At 40.2% G+C, this 22124-nt stretch overlaps 1 protein-coding gene across 3 annotated transcripts in view; it reads left to right on the forward strand.

Annotated features, from left to right (window-relative positions):
- The window catches only part of RYR3 (ryanodine receptor 3), a 569645-nt gene that overhangs the window by 278149 nt on the left and 269372 nt on the right, over positions 1-22124 (forward strand). For all 3 annotated transcript variants that reach the window (XM_088839832.1, XM_088839833.1, XM_088839834.1), the window contains exons 11-14: positions 4240-4413; positions 8360-8481; positions 20103-20271; positions 21605-21740. In XM_088839832.1, coding sequence (XP_088695958.1) covers positions 4240-4413; positions 8360-8481; positions 20103-20271; positions 21605-21740 — 601 coding nt within the window. The remainder of the gene's footprint in view (positions 1-4239; positions 4414-8359; positions 8482-20102; positions 20272-21604; positions 21741-22124) is intronic.

Here is a 22124-nt window from a genome sequence, read left to right on the forward strand (position 1 = left end):
AAAAATTATGTTCTGGCTTTGCATTTACACTTGGTTTTGAATTCCCTTTCATTACTTACAAGCTATAGGGCTTTGAACAAATTGCTCCAACTCTGCAAGCCTCAGTTTTATCATCTATAAAGTAGGAGAAATAAAAACAGCAGGTCCAGTGAAAGGTTTAGAGAAATGTTTTTAAAATGTCACGTATAATACATATCACTGTGTAGGCCCTCAGTAAATTCACATGATGGTGTTGTCATTGTAAAGTACTTGGCAAAAATGCTTTGCTCAAAGTAGGCATTAAATAAATACTCGTTCTAGTTACCTTTCTTGTCCTAGAAATTTTAAATCAATCTGGAGAGCAACAACTTATCATCTAAATACATGTTTGCTGCTGCTGCTGCTAAGTCGCTTCAGTCATGTCCGACTCTGCGCAACCCCATAGACAGCAGCCCACCAGGCTCCCCATCCCTGGGATTCTCCAGGCAAGAACACTGGAGTGGGTTGCCATTTCCTTCTCCAATGCATGAAAGCGAAAAATGAAAGTGAAGTCGCTCAGTCGTGTCCAACTCAGCAACCCCATGGACTGCAGCCCACCAGGCTCCGCCTTCCATGGGATTTTCCAGGCAAGAGCACTGGAGTGGAGTGCCATTTGACAATTATTGTGTGGTCACAACCATTTCCTTATAAATTCTCAGTGGAGACAAGGGATAATGATGATTATTCCTCTTCAAAACATCGTTAGGGCCAAGTAACCTGTTCCTTCTTAGAATCCGCTCATCATCTAAGATACAAAAGGTTGATGCAGATACACAGATAAATTGATGCCCACTGACCAATAAAACAAAAACAAATTATTTGCAGCCTAGCAGAGTTTAGTGTGGAATGTAAAGACCAACAAACCTCAGTCTTGCCCTAGGAGGATTTCCAACCAGGCAGGGGACAGGAAGTCTACCAGCAAAAGATCCCTATCACAGAAGATGGTAAAGAGCCTTGAGAGAGAGTAAGGGAGGTGCCGTGAAATCAGAGGACATGCACAGTTGGATCTGGGAAAGGCTGATGGATCAGATGTAAAAATGCAGAGATGAAGTAGAGGCATTCCAAGCAAGGAGTGTAATGTCAGTAAAGGCCCTGAGGGAGGGAATACTTGATATGACACACAGACATAATCCAGTTTGGTTAAAGCATGTGGCATATAAGAACTTTAGAGGTGAGGATTGTATTCTGTAGGAATTGGGGAGTTACTGAAAGGGAGTGATCAAAAGACCCCTATCATATGGGAAGGTTCACATAGGAAGATTCCATAGAGGAAGGTTCCAGCCATAGAGTAAATACATCTGGGCCACATTCAAATGAAGACAGAGGGTGGAGCATTAGTTCATGACTTGAGTCAGAAGCTCACCCACCTGTGATCAGCCAAGTCCAGCTTCTCTGTCTCAGGATGCTCTCATTTCTTTAAGTTGTGTCATTGTTGTGTAGTTTTGGGTAGAGTTGGCTTCAGTGTTGGGTTGTTTGTATGTTTTGGTTTTCATTTTTGTTGCTCCTGTTTTTCTTTAAATTAGAAGCAGTCCCAACAATGCTGGCCATAGAACTTTGGGAGTTGATGCTGTTTTGCAAAAGCAGAGACACAGAGAGACAGTCCATTCTATTATCAATAATGATCCATTTAGTTTAGAGACTCTAAAAAAACAAATCTTAGTATTTATTTTATTTTGGCAAAGTCATATTTAAATTAATGAAAAGTGATAAAACAAGTGAAATGATCATAGTCACTCATCATTGGGGAATATGTGCTATTTTAACTGTGAACTCTTGGTAATCACCGTAATTATTCATATTTAACAGTTGTGTATAATATTTTTATTTTGCTGCATTGTCTTTGGTTAGGGAATAAGCTAGAGATGAAACCTTTGGCATATTTTAATTACATCTATTGGTTTGAGTGTCTATACTGCTATGGATATTTTTGAATGAAAATGAAGTATCCATTATTTTATAGAATAAATCATTCTTGACTACTTGCCTGTGGATAAATCCTTAAATATCGAATTCTGTTTTCCCATCGACTGTGTTATAAAATCAGAAATATTTTCCTTTGGAAATGTTCATTTTGAGAAAATGTCAGTTTGAACAGTCCAACCAGTGTTTCAATATATGCTTAAAATAAGAATGTTCTTACAGTGTATTAATATTGCTCAAAATGATCCTGTAAATATGTGCAAAAAACTGATTTTGCTTTTTTGAGGGTTTGAAGGAAATTAGAGCGGAAATGAAAAAATTTGAAAGAAAAATGACTCAGTTGTATACATTTGTTCTTTCAACATACGTTTGTTAAATAATTGATAGGTGCTGGATTCTCTGCCTTGTTGTTCCATCTCTAAGTCATGTCTGGCTCTTTGTGACCCCATGGACTGCAGCTCTGTATTAGGAATCCAAAACTAACAATCATCTGGCCCAACCCCTTCATTCTCATTGCCTGGCAGAAGGAAACATCATATAAACAAGCATATTTACATTATGGTTTGTTAAGTACTCAATAGAGGGATGAGACTCTGCTGGAGAAATACAGCAGGAGAGACTAACTCTGCCTTCACAAAATAGGTGACACCTGAGCAGAATATTGAAGGGTGAGTAGGAGTTTGGGGCCATGGGAAGAGCATAGTCTCTGGAATCAGACTTCCTGTTTAACTCTTCCTCTTTCACTACTTCTTGAGTGACTGTGGACCAGCTGTTTGTTTCTCTGTTCCTTCATTTTCTCCTCTGTAAAACTGGAATATTTGTAGCGACATCAGAGGCCATTATGAAGAGCTGGCATATGTAACAAACTTAGAGCACTGCCTTGCACATGGAAAGAGTTCAATGCCTATGCTCCTGTCGTTCCGTCATTAAGAATGAGAGTAAGGTTGGCACAAGCAGAAGAATCAGCATGCTGCATTTTTATTCCGTGAAAGATTTAAATGTGCCTAGCTAATGGCTTTTACAAATGAGCAATTTAACACCAGATGTAGAGAAGAAATGGAAATAGGATAGGGCCATTCAGAGGCCCTGATTAATGAGGAGGGGGACAGAATTACCAGACTACTTCTTGACTCACTGTGACAGGCGCCTTAGGTTGTGCCCTAGATTTCTCCATAGCGAAGTGGCCAACAAGCATTTACTCTATGAAACAATGGATACTTGATTCACAAAGGGAGGATACACACCTGGTACACAGAAATTCCCTTTTCCATACTAGCAATGAGTTTTGTGAAACAGTGGCAATTGAAGAATGAAATCCACTGACTGCAACATACACCTGAGGAGGCCGTAAGGAACTAATATTGGGCTTCCCTGGTGGATCAGTACTAAGACTCTGTGCTCCCAATGCAGGAGGCCCCGGGTTCAATCCCTAGTCAGGGGACTAGATCCCCTATGCCCCAACGAAGATCAGAGATCCCACATGTGGAACTAAGACCCAGCACAGCCAAATAAATAAGTATTTTTTTAAAAAAGAGAAACTAAAAATATAAAAGAAACTAATACAACAATTACTGCATTAGACTTAAGGCACAGGAGCCCCCCTACCTGCTGCAAAAGTCTGTTTCCTCTGCTGATTTCTATAAAAGATATTTATATGATTTTAACAGGTATATTTAAAGCCCCAAATGAAGGCTTTTATATAAGATAACTATTAAAATCATAGAAGGTACAACTTGCTGAAAATAAGTTATTTGGCTTTTAAGGGTGAGTTATTCTGAGCTTCCCTTGTGGCTCAGATGGTAAAGAATCTGCCTGCAATGCAGGAGACCTGGGTTCGATCCCTGGGTTGGGAAGATCCCTTGGAGAAGGGAAGGGCTACCCACTCCAGTATCCTGGCCTGGAGAATTCAGTCCATGGGGTCGCAAAGAGTCGGACACGACTGAGTGACTTTCACTTTTTTTTTCACTTCATTAAGGTATCTAAGTCACAATTAGGAAAAGTAAAAAAGCATAGTGGAGAATTATATAAAACCAGAACCAAAGAAAGACCCTATAGGCTGCCTCCATTTCCCATGGATATAAATAATCACTAACATAGCCAAAATGTGAAATCCATTGATTTTACAATTAGCAACAGATAAGGGAAGCAAGCCTTTTTAAAATCCTGGCTTGGACAGGCATATCGTGATTATCCTGGTAATCGGTTCCTTGGCTTACAAATTCTGCACCAGTGACCTGTTTTATATATTGCATTTCTATTTAATCAGACATGCCTACATTTGTTTTATTTTCTGTGAAATAGGAAATCAAGGAGAAATTGGATTCCAGTCACAAGCGAGATATAGAAGGCATGGGAGTCCCAGAAATCAAGTATGGAGACTCTGTCTGCTTTGTCCAACATATAGCCAGTGGACTGTGGGTGACCTACAAAGCACAAGATGCCAAGACATCCCGCCTGGGACCTCTGAAAAGAAAGGTGAGGGGTCAGAAAGGCTGGAAGCAGCTAGGCATGAGAAGTGATTGTGGGAATAAGGTGGGCATGATGGCTTTTTACTTCTTAGCTTCCCAGATGGTTCAGTGGCAAAGAATCAGCCTGCCAGTGCAGGTGTGGGCTTGATCCCTAGGTCAGGAAGATCCCCTGGAGAAGGCAATGACAACCCACTCCAGTATTTTTGCCTCTAGAATTCCATGGACAGAAGAGACTGGCAGGCTACAAGTCCAAGGGGTTGCAGAAGAGTTGGACACAACAACTAAACAAAAATTCTTACTATTCTGAAGAATTATTTCTGTGACAGAGTGTTTAGCCTAGTGTGGTTACTTTGACTTCATATTCAGTGTGGAAAAGAAAAAGTTAAATAGATGACAAATCTATGAAGAGGGGATAGAATATGTTCCTTGTGCTCTAAAACCTGTAGTAAATGACTTTTGGTGGTATGCTGTTTGGGGATTATCCACATCATTGCTCCTTTCATTTAAGTGGATAATTGAGTTACTATGCAGTTTTCATAAGATACAGACTAAATAGAATCCCTATAGAGAGATGCAGATTGCATGATAACAAGCACACAGGAGCCAATATGCAGAAAGATGAGATACTGTTGAATGATACCGTATCCACAGAGAATGAATCCAGATCTCAGTGATCTGTTACAGCCTGCGACAGTGGGAAATCTGGCTTGAATACACAGAACATGTGTTTTTCCAGAAAGTCAACTGCCGTAATAGGGTTTATTTTGATAGGAACCAGGAAACAGATGCTCAAGGCATGCTTTAAAAAAAAAAAAAGCCCTTACAAAACACAGGTTTGGATAGTCACGGAGTCCCATGATAAGGTTCTAGGAAACATTGTACACTGTAGTTTATGTAAGTCAGCCTAATATGGAGGTGATGAAAAATTTCCCAGAATGCTGGTTATTGTAAGAAAGGAGGATGGGAGGAACCCATAAGGTAAAAGCTTATTTTTGAGCAAAGTGAAATTTACGAGGAAAAGTGAAAATTATGAAAAGGAGATAGAATACGAGGCCACAAAGACTGCTTGTATGAGCCCAGCCCTTCCTCTGCCAACAATTGTAAAGGCTGGACTAAACATGGAAACAAATAAACCATTTGAAGATTTCAGCATCAAGGCACCCAGGACATGAGTGCTGAAGATCCCACTAAAATGGAAGTGCACTAAAGTGAGCTCCTCCTGCATCACCACTTTGCCCTCAGTGTCTTGCTGAGTTCCCGCGCAAGAAATGGGATCGCCTGTTAGTTCTATGGGTTGGAGAGCCATAATTGTGGTAAGGTCAGCCAAGGTTTCTGAGACTTAAGGGACCATATTCCAGAGTGGAGGAAGCTATAGAAGCATGAACTTGAAATTCTAAATGCAGTTTCTCCTGATATCTTAAGCTGACCATGAATATATAAAGCTAAGATGGCAAACATAAAATGTTATTTTTCTATGGTGGAGAAGAGCAAAGCAGAGATGTGAACAGTGTGACCATACTAGGGAGACAGAGGTTGAGGTACAAAGTCCCTCGGGCTGGAATGGCCTTGAAAATACAGTAGACTCTCTTTGAATTCCAAATAAGGGCTCTACCCCAGGAGTAAGGGCAGATGGAAAAATAGATGCCAAAATCTGATCATCTCCCCTAACAGCCTATCAGGAGAAAATGCAATCCTCTGAAGAGTATGATAATATCATCTAGAGTTTCCACAATTGTTCACACCTACTAAGATAAAGATGATATTGAAAGAGAGTAGAATTTGTGGATCTGGGCTCTAACTCTGGGTCGGTGGGGACACCCTTGAAGGACCCTGTCAACTAAGGGAGATAAACCCCAGTTTATGATGTTGGTTTATTGTGCCTCTCCCTGCCTTTTTCTTCTGGGACCATAGTCCATAGATCCATTTAACTGCTGGAATGTGGATTTGGGAGATGCTTTCAGAAACTCTCTCTAAATGATGCCATAATGCTAAGCCTTTGTCAGGGCTTCCCAGCTCCATTTTCTAAAGAACAAGTTCAGTTCTCCTCTAAAAAGACAAAAGATGTCCAATCTTGTTAATTGTTTTAAAACAAAATAGGAATTTAGAAAAACCAGTGGGAAATAGACATAGAAACCTGATGTATGGTAACTCACCTTTAAGGAAGCACCCTCTTTCTGTTACCATCTTGGGCTTCTGCTTTCTTCTGTCAGTTATGGAATTCCTCCAGGATAAAAATGGACCTTAGGACCTGAGCTGCAGCAATCAATAGGACACATAATAACAACGTTCTAACAGCTGCATGTTCCCCCATTTCTCATTACATTCTTGTTTGACTGGCCGGTTTGAATGTGTTATCTGAACAAGCAAAACATAAGGAGGTGGGTCTTTAGGGACCCAAAAGCTGGGACTAAGGCCAGAGTAAACCTAGTGAGATGTATTGCCAAATCTAAATGCAACATTGATAAGCAGTTGCTGGGAATCTCAAAGTAACGTTTTGAAAGAGTTGGTGAGTTCAATAGTAAGGGCATCCTTTGCTAATGCTTAAGCTACGGTATATAGATGAGATGCAGGTCTCTTCAAAAATGAACATAAATTGATGCAAGCCAGCATGCTTCTTCCTGGGTGAATTCATTAAATCAGGGTGCATTTTCAGAAGAATACAAAATGAGAGATTTTCACCTGGAAAGGAGGAAATAGGTTGTTTATTTGTGCTAAAAATGAGAGATACCAAAAACCCATATTCTAAAGATATTTTTTGGAGCCACATGTTTTGTTTAATTGACATATAAACTGACTGACTCCCACCCCACTTCCCTGGGACCTACAGATGGTCTCACTTCACTTACTCACATCAAGAGGAAACCACGCCAGGAAGTTGAATCAGAATTTGACCCTGACCTGAATCAGGGTCAAACCATCCCAGTTAATAACCATACATATTTGGTTGGCCCTTTCAAGAGAAAAAAAGCTCTGACCTCCACACCAAAAGCTGCTGCTGCTGCTGCTGCTGCTGCTACTACTAAGTCACATCAGTCGTGTCCGACTCTGTGTGACCCCATAGATGGCAGCCCATCAGGCTCCCTAGCCCCATCTAAAAGGAAAAAAATGTATCATGATGTCATTGGTGAGCAATAAGTATACTTAACTTCCTGACAACTGATCTGAGATCAGTAATATGCTGTCCCTTATAACAAATATTCATTGAATACCTTTTATATTGTAGATAACATGCTAAATGACTGATATGTAAATCATCTAGTTTTCCAAACAAACCACTAAAATAAGTCCACCTGCAGATGGTGAAGTCAGAGCAGAGAGAGGTTAAATAATTTGCTGAAAGTCACACTGCTGAGAAGTGACCTAGAGGGATTAGAAGTCAGGTTGGCCGGTACCTAAGCCCATGCTTTCAAACCCCCTCTCTAGCTCCATGAGAAACAAACTACTGTCTCAAGCTGCTTTCCTGGTTCCAGTCAACTAAGCCAGTGTAGCCCAGTGTAGAGAGAATGCCACACCTCATCCCAGTAGAAAGTTTTAGAGGATTTTACTTTAACTTGCCTTTCTACTTCCTTGGTTTTTCTCTGGAGAAAAAGGCTCTAAACGTAGTGATTTTTCTCATTTACAGAGATTAAGTTTTTGTGTTCATTTTAAGAGAAAAATCTATCTTAAAACTTGTTTTCACCCATTCAAATTGGCCATCCAGGCCCAAGGAATTTATTGTAACTCAAACCATAGTGGCACATAAAATTTCGTTTTCATCAAAGCACTGTGTCTCAGGAATGAATCATATATCAGTAATAGGGTGTATGGGCAAAATAACTTTGTTAATGTCCCACTTTCAAAATGAATGCAGGGGAACTTGGTCCATTGAAGGAATACAAGGGATGAGGAAAATACTGCAAAAAACATTGACTGTCCAATGTAACCTGGCCCTGGTGTCCTTGGCCCTGGGATAGGTCATACTCCATCAGGAAGGCCACATGGATGATGGGTTAACACTGCAGAGATGCCAGCGTGAGGAGTCCCAGGCTGCTCGGATAATCCGGAACACGACCGCCTTATTCAGCCAGTTTGTAAGGTACGTGAGCTCCTTCCTTTTCTCTGCTCTTTGGTTTCTATTTTGCAGTAATCCAATCTCACTGACCACCCCCCTTTTAATACTATGAATTTTCAGGAAATAATTATGTCCCAGCAAAGAGTTCTACCAGAAAGAGCTTGGGATTGAAATTTATTTCCCAGTAGGTGAGCTCCTACCAGCTTCACTCTTGGCCCAACAAATGCCCAAGCCTCTTTAGTTGGTGTCATTAGTTGGTATTCAGGTTGGCGCCATAAACAGCCAAGGTCTTCTTATGAAAATTAAGTGGAAAGAGATGGAGCGCTATAAGTCCCCTCTGTATTAGCGCATGAACAGGGCAGGAGAGAGAAAAAAATGGATCTACAACCTCTGTGCTATTTAGAAAAGGTTTTCTACATCTTTCAAAATTGTTGCTATGGTTTGGACACGAGATTTGCATGGAATGCTTGGGTCACGCACCTATGACTGGGACTTAAATGGGGAAAGTAACTTAACTACCTACTTTTATCATAATCCTTCCAGCCTCAACAGTGCTGCCAAAATAGAATTTTGGATTCTATTCAAATGTAATAGAATAATAATTGGTGTAATTCACCAATTACCACACACACACAGAAAAAAAAAAAAAACCAAATTCTATTGTAAACAGTGCAGTGTTGCAAGCCATCCTTCTCTCATAGGAAAATCTCTGTAAAGCCTAGAGGATTTCAATTGCATGTGTGGATCTGCATGAAATGAGAAAAAAATATTATACCTTTATTTTCCTTCCTGTTGAGTCACTGTGATCCAAGGGATATGTATTTGTTAGGATACAGGCTAAGCTGCTATTGTGGTTCAGAATAAACTTATTTCTTTAGTATAGGGGAGGCAAGTGGTTTAGGGAAAACAGACCATCCTGCTACTGGGACTCAGTTTCCTTCTGTCTTGCTGCTTTGAAATCTCTGTAGGTTCTTAAAGTATGTCCAGTCCAGCAGTATCACCTGGGAACTTGTCAAAAATATAAATCCTTGGAGTTTATCCCGGATAGAACTAATCAGACACCTAAGAGTGGTACCTCAGAAAAATTGAGTTTTGATGGGTCCTCCAGTTGATGGTGAAGCATGCTAAAGTTTACAAACCACTGCCCTGGAATAAAGGTCTTAACCTTGGCCAGGTGTTAGATTCATCTGGGAAGCTTTTAACATCCTGATGCCAAGGTAGCATCTTCACCCAATTACATCAGAATCTCTGGAAAGTGAAAGTGAAGTCGCTCAGTCGTGTCCGACTCTTTGCAACCCCATGGACTGTAGCCTCCCAGGTTCCTCTGTCCATGGAATTTTCCAGGCAAGAATACTGAAGTGGGTTGCCATTTCCTTCTCCAGGAGATCTTCCCGACCCAGGGATTGAACCCGGGTCTCCTGCATTGTAGGCAGACGCTTTACCGTCTGAGCCTCAAAATCTCTGGGGTGGGGTCCAAACACAAGCTTTTTATTAGAGCTCCCTGGATAATTCTAATACTCAGCTCCAGTTGAGAACCAGCTGTCCTGGTATGTATTCTTCAACCATGTGATTAAAAATAGTGTCCTAGCACCATGTCTGAGGTCTGACCTGAAAAGATGAGAAGAGAGAGGAAGTATAGGGCAAGCCATTTCTTTTTTAAAAAAATATAACCCAGAAGCAGATCGCCTTATCTTGCACTCTGTTAGCTAACACTAGCTAACACACGGCCACACCTAGCTAAAGGAAGACTGAGAAATATCTCTGGTGGGTTACAACTAGAGGGTCTTATACTGAATTGAAGGAAGGAAAGCAGAAGGTAGGGGTATTCTTGCCACAAGTTGGGACTGAGGCCTGAAAGTCAATGATCTTTGCCTGATTTTGACTCCACCACTGGTTTCCCATGATTCTTGAGCAAAATATATCCTTTACATTCTGTGCTACATCCGAACTGCTTCCCTTCTTCACAGAAAGAGTATAAGAATGAATGGCTTGGTATAGGTAGAAAAAATTATCTACATGAATACATGAATTCTGCATGTAGTCTCGACTAGACCACAACCATTACCATTGGGAGTGGATAGTTTTATCTAATTCTCAGTTCTTTCAACTTCTGCCCTTATATCTTTCTTAAGTCAAGGCCCTTAATTCACACATTTACAAAAATTAATTCAAAATGGATTAAAGACATTATTGTAAAACTTAAAGTGATAAAACCTGGATGAGAAAACATAGGCTCGAATCATCGTGACCTTGAGTTCAGCAATAGTTTATTCATTATCATACCAAAAACAAAACCTACAGAAGAAAAATTAGATAAATTGGACTTTATCAAATTAAGATCTTTTTTGCTATGACAGGCATCATGGAGAAAGTGAAAAAACAATTCATGAATATTTGCAAATCATAGATCTGATAAGGGAATTGTATCTAGAATAAAGAACTCTCACATCCCAACATTAAAAAGACAAATAGACCAACTTAAAAATGGATGAAGGATCTAAACAGACATTTCTCCAAAGATGATATACAAATGGCCATAAGCATATGAAAAAACGTTCAATACTATCAGCCATCAGAAAAAATTAAATCAGAACCACGATGAGATAATGCTTCATTCTCACTAAGATGGCTATAATCAAAAAGGCTATCAATTAGAAGTGTGGGACAGGATGTGGAGAAATTGCACCTACACTGCTGGTGGGAATGTAAAATGTTGTAGTCACTATGGAATACAGTCTGGGAAGTCCTCAAAATATTAAGCATAGCGTTACAAGATGACTCCAATTTCATTCCTCAGTATGTGCCCAAGAGATATTAAATATTTGATCAGTTGCTCAATCATGTCCAACTCTGTAAGCCCATGGATAGCATCACGCCAGGTTTCCCTGTCCTTCACCATCTCCCAGGGCTTTCTGAAACTCATGTCCATCGAGCTGGTGGTGCCATCCAACCACTTCATCCACTGTCATCCCTTTCTCCTCCTGCCTTCTTTCTTTCCCAGCATCAGGGTCTTTTCCAATGAGTCTGTTCTTCACATCAGGTTGCCAAAGTATTGGAACTTCAGTTTTAGCATTAGTCCTTCCAATGAATATTAGAACTGATTTCCTTTAGGATTGACTGGTTTGAACTCCTTGCTGTCCAAGGGACTCTCAAGAATCTTCTCCAGCACCACAGTTCAAAAGCATCAGTTCTCCAGTGCTCAGCCTTCTTTATGGTCCAATTCTCACATCCATACATGACTACTGGGAAAACCATAGCTTTGACTAGATGGACTTTTGTCAGCAAAGTAATATCTCTGCTTTTTAATACACTGTCTAGGTTTGTCATAGCTTTTCTTCCAAGGAGCACGTGTCGTTTAATTTCATGGCTGCAGTCACCACCTGAAGTGGTTTTGGAGCCTAAGAAAATAAAGTCTCTTACTGTTTCCATTGTTTCCCCATCTATTTGCCATGAAGTGATCAGACCAGAAGCCATGATCTTCGTTTTCTGAATGTTGAGTTTTAAGCCAGCTTTTTCACTCTCCTCTTTCACCTTCATCAAGAGGCTCTTTAGTTACTCTTCATTTTCTGCCATAAGGGTGGTATCATCTGCATATCTGAGGTTACTGATATTTCTTCCAATAATCTTGATTCCAGCTTGTGCTTCATCCAGCCCAGCATTTCGCATGATGTACCCTGCATATAAGTTAGGTAATCAGGGGGACAATATACAGCCTTGATGTACTCATTTCCCAATTTTGAAATAGTCCATTGTTCCATGTTCAGTTCTAACTGTTGCTTCTTGACCTGCATACAGGTTTCTCAGAAGGCAGGTAAGGTGGTCTGGTATTCCCATCTCCTTAAGAATTTTCCATGGTTTGTTGTGATCCACACAGACAAAGGCTTTAACATAGTCAATGAAGCAGAAGTAGGTGTTTTTCTGGAATTCTCTTGCTTTTTTGATTATCCAACAAATATTGGCAATTTGATCTCTGGATCCTCTGCCTTTTTTAAATCCAGCTTGAACACTGGAACCTCTTGGTTCATGTACTGTTGAAGCCTGGGTTGGAGAATTTTGAGCATTACTTTGCATGTGCTATGAGTGCAGTTGTGCGGTAGTTTGAACATTCTTTGACATTGCCTTTCTTTGGGATTGGAGTGAAAACCAACCTTTTCCAGACCTGTGGCCACTGCTGAGTTTTCCAAATTTGCTGGCATATTGAGTGCAAGAGTTTAACAGCATCATCTTTTAGGACTTGAAATAGCTCAGCTGGAATTCCATCACCTCCACTAGGTTTGTTCGTAGTGATGCTTCCTAAGGCCCACTTGACTTCAAACTCCAGGATGTCTGGCTCTAGGTGAGTGATCACACCCTCATGGTTATCTTTAAGATCTTTTTGTTTAGTCCTTCTGTGTATTCTTGCCACCTCTTCTTAATATCTTCTGCTTCCGTTAGGTCCATACCATTTCTGTCCTTTATTATGCCCATCTTTGCATGAAATGTACCCTTGGTATCTCTATCTTTCTTGAAGAGATCTCTCGTCTTTCTCATTCTATTGTTTTCCTCTGTTTCCTTGCATTGATCACTTAGAAAGGTTTTCTTATCTCTCCTTGCTGTCCTTTGAAATTCTGCATTCAGATGTGTGTATTTTTCCTATTCTCCTTTGCCTTTTGCTTCTCTTCTTTTCTCAGCTATTTGTAAAGCCTCCTCAGATAACCAAACAAAAACTTGTACACAAATGTTCAAAGCAGCACTGTTCATAATAGATAAAAAGTGATAGCAATGTAAATGTCTGTCAACTGACAAATGAATAAATAAAAGGTGCTATATCCATATACCAGAATATTGTATGTCTGTAAAAAGGTATGAAGTTCTAACATACACTACAACATAAATGAACCTTGTAAACATTATGCTCAGTGAAAGAAAGCCAGTCACAAAAGACTACATAGTGTATTGCTGCATTTATATGAAATATCTGAAATAGACAAATGTGTAGAAACAGAAAGTAGATCTGGGAATGGTGTGATAGCAGGTGAAAAGGGGGAGTGACTACTAGTGGGTATGGATTTGAGGGAAAGCTGATGAAAAATTCTAAAATTGACTTAGGTCATGGTTGCACAACTCTGTAAATAAATATACTAAAAACTATTGTACCGTTTGAATAGATTATGGTATAATACATGAACTATATTTCAATAAAGCTGTTATTTTTAAAAATTCAGTGGGAGTTACATGCCTAACAATGGGGAAATTATTTTTAAACAGCTTTATTGGGTTATACTTTGCATATCATAAAATCCATCCCTTTAAGTGTACAACTCAGTGAATTTTAATAAATTTATGCAGCTGTACAGCCATTGTTACTATTCAGTTTTAGAACATTTTCATCACCCTGAAAGGATTCCTTATGCCTATTGCAGTTTATACTAGTTACCACTCCCAGCCCCAGGCAACCAATCATCTGCTTCTCTCACATTTTAATGCATTAAATTGATAAACCATACAATATATGGTCTGTTGAATCTGGCCTTTACATTAAGAATTACATCTTTGAGGTTCATCCCTATTGCAAGATGTAATGGTGTTCTGTTCCTTCTTATTGCTAAAGAGTATTTCTGTGAATATGTTTTAAATACTTATTACATATATAAATTGCATACACAAAAAGGTATACATGTATGTATATATATATATATGATTGTGTGTGTGTGTGTGTGTGTGTATGGAGAAAGATACACAGGTATACTCATCTCACAGACTAAAACATGTTTATAGTAAAATAGCACTGTCTTGATTAATATACCTTTATAATAAGTATTAAAATCAGATAGAGTGAGTCCTCCTACAATGTTGTACTTTTTTTCGATATTATTTTGACTCTTCTGATCCTTTGCATTCCCATATAAATTTAAGGGTGAATTTACCAATTTTTGTAAGAAAGCCTGCAGGGATTTTGATAGGTATTGCAGCGGATCTGTACATCAGTTTTGGGAAACTTTTATCTTAATAAATCTTTCAGTCCATAAACACAGAATGTCTGTCCATTCATTTATTCTTTTTGGATTCCTTTCAACAAGATATTAGATTTTTCAGTATATAAATCTTACACTTTTAAATGAAACCTATAGGGTGCTGTGATTCATGGGGTCGCAAAGAGTCGGACACGACTGAGCAAGTGAACTGAACTGAATACAGTATTTATTTTTGATGCAACTACAAATGGAGATGTTTTCTTAATTTCATTCTTTTCTTAATTTCTTTTCATATTGTTCACTGCTAGTGTCTATAAATACTGACATGTAGAAATTGAGTTTTTAAAATGTCAACCATGTATTCTATGACCTAGATGAAATTTTTTATTATAGTGAGGGTATTTTTTGGTGTGGATTCTTTAGAATTTTCTACATACAGGATCATGTCATCTGTGAATAAAAAGAATGTTTTTTCCCTTTCCAATAAAAACGAATGCCCTTCATTTCTATTTTATTTTGCATGATTGCCCTGGATAGAACATCCACAACAATATGGAATAAAGTAGAGAGAACAGACATCCTTGTCTTGTTCTTGATCTTACTGGGAAAACATTTGGTCTTTGCCTGTTAAGTTTGGTACTTACTTGCAGAGTTTTCTTAGATGTCTTTTGTCAAGTTGAGGAAGTTCTCTTCTACTTCTAGCTTGATGAGAGCTTTTTATATTGAATGAATGTTCATTCAGATCAGTTCATTAGATTTTGTCAAATTCTTTCTGTCTGTTGATGGTGTGGTTTTGTCCTTTATTTATATGGTTTATTACATTATCTGCTTGAGAATGTGATTGAAATCAGTATTATTGTTGAATTGTCTATTTCTCCCTCAATTCTGTCAATTTTACTTTGCATATTTTGGTCTCTGTTATTGGGTGCTTAGAAAGTGAAAGTATTAGTTACTCAGTCACGTCTGACTCTGCAGTCCCATGGAGTATAGCCCATCAGGCTCCTCTGTCCATGGAATTTTCCAGGCAAGAATACTGGAGTGGGTAGCCTTTCCCTTCTCCAGGGGATCTTTTCAATATAGGGATCAAACCTGGGTTTCCCACCCTGCATGTAGATTCTTTACCATCTGAGCCACCAAGGAGTTTATAATAAATATATCTTCCCCGCAAACTGATTCTTATAAAATATCTCCCTCTTTTCCTTTTTTAAAAAAATTTCCCCAAGTGTTTCTCTTCTTTGAAACTGAAATATAGTTGATTTACAATATCATATTAGTTTCAGGTGTACACTGTGATGATTCACTATTTTTGCAGATTACATTTCATTATACGTTACCACAGGATAATGGCTATAACTTCCTGTGCTATATATCTTTGTTGCTTATGTATTTTATACGTAATAGTTTGTATCTGATAATCCCATACCCCTATTTTGTCCCTCCCCACTTTCTTTTCCCCTTTGTTAACTACAAATTTGTTTTCTGTTGTCAGTGAGTCTGTTTTATATATACATTGATTTGTATTATTTTTTAGGTTCCACATATAAGCGATATTATATAGTATTTGTGTTTTTCTGTGTGATTTGTTTCACCCTGAATAATATTCTCTAGGTCCATCTGTGTTGCTATGAATGGCAGAAGTTTATTATTTTTTATGGCTGAGTCCCTTTGTATATGAATATTTTTTGTCTCAAAGTTTATTTTGTAGAGCCTCTCCAGCTGTCTTACATGCTAGTTACAGTTACTGTTTGCATGGTGTATTTTCAGTCCTTTTACTCTCAACCTATTTGCATCTTTGAATTGGAAATGTGTCTTGTAGATAGCATACTTTGAACCTTTTTTTTTCCCCCAAATGCAGTCTGACTGTCTCTTCCTTTTACTGGTGTGTGTAATCAATTTATAGATAGTGGAATCATTCAGATGGTTGGTTGCATGTGTGCCATTTTACTACTTGATTTTTATATGTCTTTTTGTTCCTCTATTCTTCCTTTACTGCTTTCTTTTGCATTAAATTGACTTTTTCTAGTACTATTTTAATTCCTTTGAGTGTTTTTAACTACTTTTTAAAGTTATATTCTTAGTTGCTCTATATTATTGTTATCTATATTCTTAGTATGTCTTTGATATGAAATAATGTACTTCACATTAATATGAACTTAACAAGTAAATCAACTTTGCTCCAATATTGTTCTCTTCTCTCTCAACTCCTTTGTGACAATACTGATATATGTATTATATCTTCATGTGTTATAAACCCAGCAATACAGTTTATTAATTATTGTTTTATGCATTTTTAATTAGATATAAGAACAAAAAAGAGAAACATTGGTACATATTTGTATTGTTTTGTATTGAACTACATAATAACCTTTACCACTGCTCTTTATTTCTCAGTATGGATTCTAGTTAGTGTCTAGTGTCATTTGCTTTCAGCTTGGAGTACTTATTTCTTGTGAGACAAGTCTGCTAACCTTTGCTGATAGACCTGTGTGTGGGTTGGATAATATGTCCAAAGGTCAGGCAGTTTTAAGTTCGTCCTGGACTTTACTTTCTGCTTGCACAAGGCCTCATCATATTCAGCCAGAGATGAATAGATAGCTGGGGTCCTCTCTGGTTCTTTCTGAGTCTGTCTATCTGGGACCTTGCACATAGCCCACCTTACCCTGTTAGACCTTCTTTTCCATGGAGCTAGGGGAGAGGATGGGAACAATCTTGAGCTGAAATATCATAGACTCCCACTGTTTTTACCAAGGTTCATTATTTTAAAAAAACAACATACTTCTCAATTTCCTGTACATCTTTGGTCCATTTCCAGAATCCTAAAACAGTTTTTTGGATGACTTTGTCCAATTTTGTCACTTTTATTGGGAGAAAGAACTCACTGAGCTCCTCATTTCTGGAAGCCCCACCTTCAGCGGGAGAAATTCTTGATTCTCCCTGACCCAGGATGTTTTACAGGAAAGGAGGGCTGCTGCTGCTGCTAAGTCACTTCAGTCGTGTCCGACTCTGTGTGACCCCATAGACGGAAGCCCACCAGGCTCCCCCGTCCTTGGGATTCTCCAGGGTTGCCATTTCCTTCTCCAATGCATGAAAGTGAAAAGTGAAAGTGAAGTCGCTCAGTCGTGTCTGACTCTTAGCGACCCCACGGACTGCAGCCTACCAGGCTCCTCCATCCATGGGATTTTCTAGGCAAGTGTACTGGAGTGGCTTGCCATTGCCTTCTCCAGAAGGAGGGCTAGTGAATAGCAAACTAATACAGCAGAGGTGAGGGCTATAAAAGCCATGGTACTTACATTTTGCAAGAGCTGGAAAGTGAAAGATGACAGCATAATTTGGAAATAGAGTCTCCTCTCCCATCCCTTTTGAGAAACCAACAGTGCATGTGATGTACAAATGGAAACCAGAGAGAGAGATTGACCTTCTGCAAGAACAAGTTAAAGTTGAAGGAATAAAGAATGAAGAAGAAAGAACAACGAAGAAAATAATGTTTAAGTTTTCTGTACTGTCTCCTCATCCCCTGTGTGGTTGTTGGGAAATGTCCCATAGGACAAATGAACAGTGTGAGGGACCGAGGAGTCTCAGATGTCCTGCTGGAGAGAGAAGATGCTATCCAGCTGTCCTCTGAATTTAGCTTTTGGAGGGGAATGATATATAAATAATTATGGTAACTGTGTGGTCAATACTCAGAATCACCGGGGAGCTTTTACTTAAGAAAAGAAGTCCTTGGTAAAGATCTGAGAACATAATGGGACAGTGGCTTAGGGGCTGGAGGAAGGCTGAGCTGAGACGGGGGCCAGTTGTAGTTAGCTCTGAGCTGAGACATCCTCTTTTCCCTGTCCATCTAGATCCATCTGGGTCTCCTCCCCCAAGGTTCTAGAGTAGACTGCAAGCATCTTGAAGCCACTCAGAGGATGTGTCCTCAATGCTAAGCCTGTATCATGTGTTCTCTTTTGAAGAAAGGAGGCATTTTCCCTGGAGGACTGTCATATTGATGTTTCTTCAAGAGGCAAAATGAAGTGATCCAGCACTAAGAACCCACAGGAAAAAAAATTAGCCCCAGAAGGACCCTGGCAAACATAGAGTCTACCTTCCTATTTTTCAGTTGTGAAATTGAAGCACAGGGGTCTTAGAGGGACTCTAAGGACCTCACAGTTAAATGGCAGTGACTATAACCTGGGCTTTCCCACCCTCTGTATAGTGATGTGCTGTCCCATCAAGCTACAGAAATGCCTACAGACCTCTTCTTTCATCCTCACCTCTCATCGCATGAGGACATACTCTTCACTTAACTGGCCTGAGTGTCTCTGGTATATGGAAAATATGAAATTTTTAAAAAGTGAGAGGGAGAGAACAAAAGTCTGCAACTGGACCAGAAATATTGAGGAAAACGTGTTCATTCTTACTGGACCTGGAACTGGGGAGTCTTTTCTGGTTGAGTTCTTTTTCCCAAACCTTCACCTCATATCCATGTGGGATTCTCTTCCTCACTGTCTCTGAATCCAATAATGTCCCAGATTATCTTTAATAATCACTTCCTGAGCACCTGCCATGGCGGAGGACACACTGCTGAGGAGTCCCTCCTGCCTGCAATTCACTCTTCTCTCATTGTGTGCACTTGGCGTTTCTATACAGAAGTGGAATTACTGTCATCTCATAACCTGAATATTTTCAGGACTTGTTTATAAGCTTTGTCTGAGGCCGAGATCACAATCTTTTCTTTAGCATGTGTCCAGACAGATATATAAGCAAATCTGCAGTAAATGTAAAGAACAGCTCATTAGAAATTGACCACGAAGGAAAACCCCTGATGTTATTTCCTCATGGAATAAGTTCCCATTCCACTAGGGTCTCAGACAGTGGGGTCTCAGATGCGGTTCCCCGGACTGCATCCAGTCCCCCTTCCTCTTCTTAGCCTTGGCCTCTGAAAAGCTCAGCAGTGTACCTCTCCAGGAGACGGGAAAACAAAGGGTCATTTTGTCATCTGTGGAGGTTTGTGTCCTCTCTGTGTTGGAAGGATTCAGTTATAACATTTGTTTGGAAAATTATGCCAGAAGGGAGTCAGACCCACATATAGGATGGGAGGAACACAACAGAGGGGGATGGTGGGGGTGTTGAAGCAGAGAAGAAGGGTGTTGAGAGATGGGACACTGGTGGGGGGGGGTAAACAGAGACAGGCCACACAGAGGAAGGTGAAAGGGAGACGTCAACACATCAACAAATCGGGTTCTTGCAAACATACCAACATGAAGAGGAAATCACCCACAGAGAGATCACAAAGACACATGGGGGAGACAAAAGACAAAGATGTAGATGGAGGAAGAGACCCAGTGACGAAACCCCTTCCGGCTGGTGCTTAACCTGTCTCAGGAAGGTGCGGTAGTCTAAAAGAACTACGGGTTAATAATTATCTGTAAAAGCACTTCTCCTTAAAAAGGAAGACCTGGCAGACAGCCAGGGACCCTTTCCCTTGATTTATGAAATGGTTTTACAATTGAATCAGAAATTCCTTCCCATTATGCTGTTTGTCAGCAAACTTCAATTTGAGGTTATCTGTACGGCGACTATCCCAGGTACCCGACAACCATACCAGCCCTTGTGCCCAGTTCAGGGCAGGGAGGAGCTAGGACCTAGTGGACACTCGTCAGGGTCCAGCTAGAGCCCCGCTGCCTAAGCCATGTCCATCTGTGGTTTCAGTGGAAACAGTCGCACAGCTGCCCCGGTCACCCTGCCGATAGAAGAGGTCCTGCAGACCTTACATGACCTGATTGCCTACTTCCAGCCCCCGGAGGAGGGGATGCAGCATGAAGGCAAGCAGAACAAGCTCCGCTCACTCAAAAACAGACAGAATCTTTTCAAGGAAGAGGTAAGTCCAAAACATTAAAAAGTGAGATGCTCTTTGTGTCCAGAGCTAAAAGTACCCCGATGACTGCAATTCAGAGTCTCCATGCATGCATGTGTTCAAGAAAGAGAGAAGAGCAAAGAAAGAAAGCCGGAAAGAAAAAGATTCACTGGAAGTTACCCTTTCCTGTCAGCACCTGGATCACATTAGCAGCAAACATTGTCATGCTTGTACTTTGCTACATTCAATCCAGATTAATTTAAAGCCTCAGCGTTACCTATGTATCCAAAATTCGTCTTTCGTAAAATCTCAGCTATGAGAGTATGGCATTACCTGTGATTCCCAAATTTTGGAAGGTGTCAGAATTACCTTAGAACTTTGTTGGGAAAATATGAATGCCCAGGTTCCACCACATCAGAAATGCCTGGGGAGCTGGTTTAAGAGATACAGACGCTACTATGTCTCAAGGTGAACTTGAGCATCTGAGTCACTAGGGATGGAAATAGATATGGGGAAATACTAACTTGGGGCTCAAGGAGTCCTGGCCCTAGTTCTGGCTTCATCCCTGGCTGTATGTGACCTTAGATCACATAGCTTTTCTGAACTTGGACATGATGATTTGGCATTAATTTTAAGGCCATGGTCATATTCCCGTGGCCTTGCATTCCTATGGACAGGGCTTGTCCTTTGGTCATTTCTAAAGTTGGCAGTGTGGGAAGTAGACCTGTCCGTACTGAGCCTTCTGATGTGAGCAGACTTTGGCTGGGGGAACATTCTGTGTGCCTTTATAGGCTGCTGAAACTACACTTAACGTTTCCCTCCTGTTCTTTAAGAACAGCTGGGCACAGATGTTTTTACTGGGTGGCATAGTACCGTAAATTAGATGGAAAGGTCATTTTAGAAAATCCTCTTTTAGTCTTATTGTCTCTAAATTCCCTTTTCGGAGCAGATGGGGAGATGCACAAGTTTGCATCTTAAAGAAAAATAGATCCTATATCCAAGGGCTGTTTCTAGGTGAGTCAGAATCATTTCACACCAGAGAGCGCAGGCTTCTGTGAGGTTCATTCGTGTTCCCTCTTCCTCACTATGTCCTTGGTTTAAGTTAAACACTTTGGGGCAATCCCGTGAGAGGAGACTGCTGACTCACTTCCAAAATGGATGCTATTTAGGTCTCTGAGGCATAAAAATGCATATTTTGTTTGGGGGAGGAAAAAACAAACCCCAAATTGGCACCGTGAAGGTCTGTCTGCACACTAGTGTCATCAGCTTTGAAAGGTGAATGATATGGGAGAGGAAAGAACAAAAGGGATCCTGAGATTTTATGTATTTTTACTTTTTTCCCAACTCGCCTTCACAGGGAATGTTAGCCCTTGTGTTAAACTGCATTGATCGCTTAAATATCTACAATAGCATAGCACACTTCGCAGGGATCGCCAGGGAGGAGAGTGGGATGGCCTGGAAAGAAATTCTGAACCTCCTCTACAAATTGCTCGGTAAGTACATGCCCAGAGCTCTCTCCCTGGGTGTGACTGTGGAGGTCTATAGGCACTTTTGTTGTGGGGAGGGGGAGCCCAAAAGAGGGCTCTTATCTAATATTCAGAAATGAGTGGTCTAGGAAGATATATGTGCTTACAAAACAAGAGAATTTGTTGGGGAGGGGCACCAGGACAGTGAGAGGAGAGTTAGGGAACCCAGGAGGACTGCTCTGTCATGTGGCTCACAGTCTAGGGTCTTATGGTGATAAGATTAGTTTCCAGGTTGTCTCTGGCCAATCACTGTTACTCAGGGTCCTCCCTGGTGTGCATGCATTGCTCAGCCAAGATGGATTCTGGCAAGGAGGATTCTGGGAGGTCAGTAGGATATGTGATGTCTCCTTT

Source organism: Moschus berezovskii, chromosome 9 (genome assembly GCF_049115385.1).
Source record: "Moschus berezovskii isolate FMDL1 chromosome 9, NW_MosBer_1.0, whole genome shotgun sequence".
NCBI lineage: Eukaryota > Metazoa > Chordata > Mammalia > Artiodactyla > Moschidae > Moschus > Moschus berezovskii.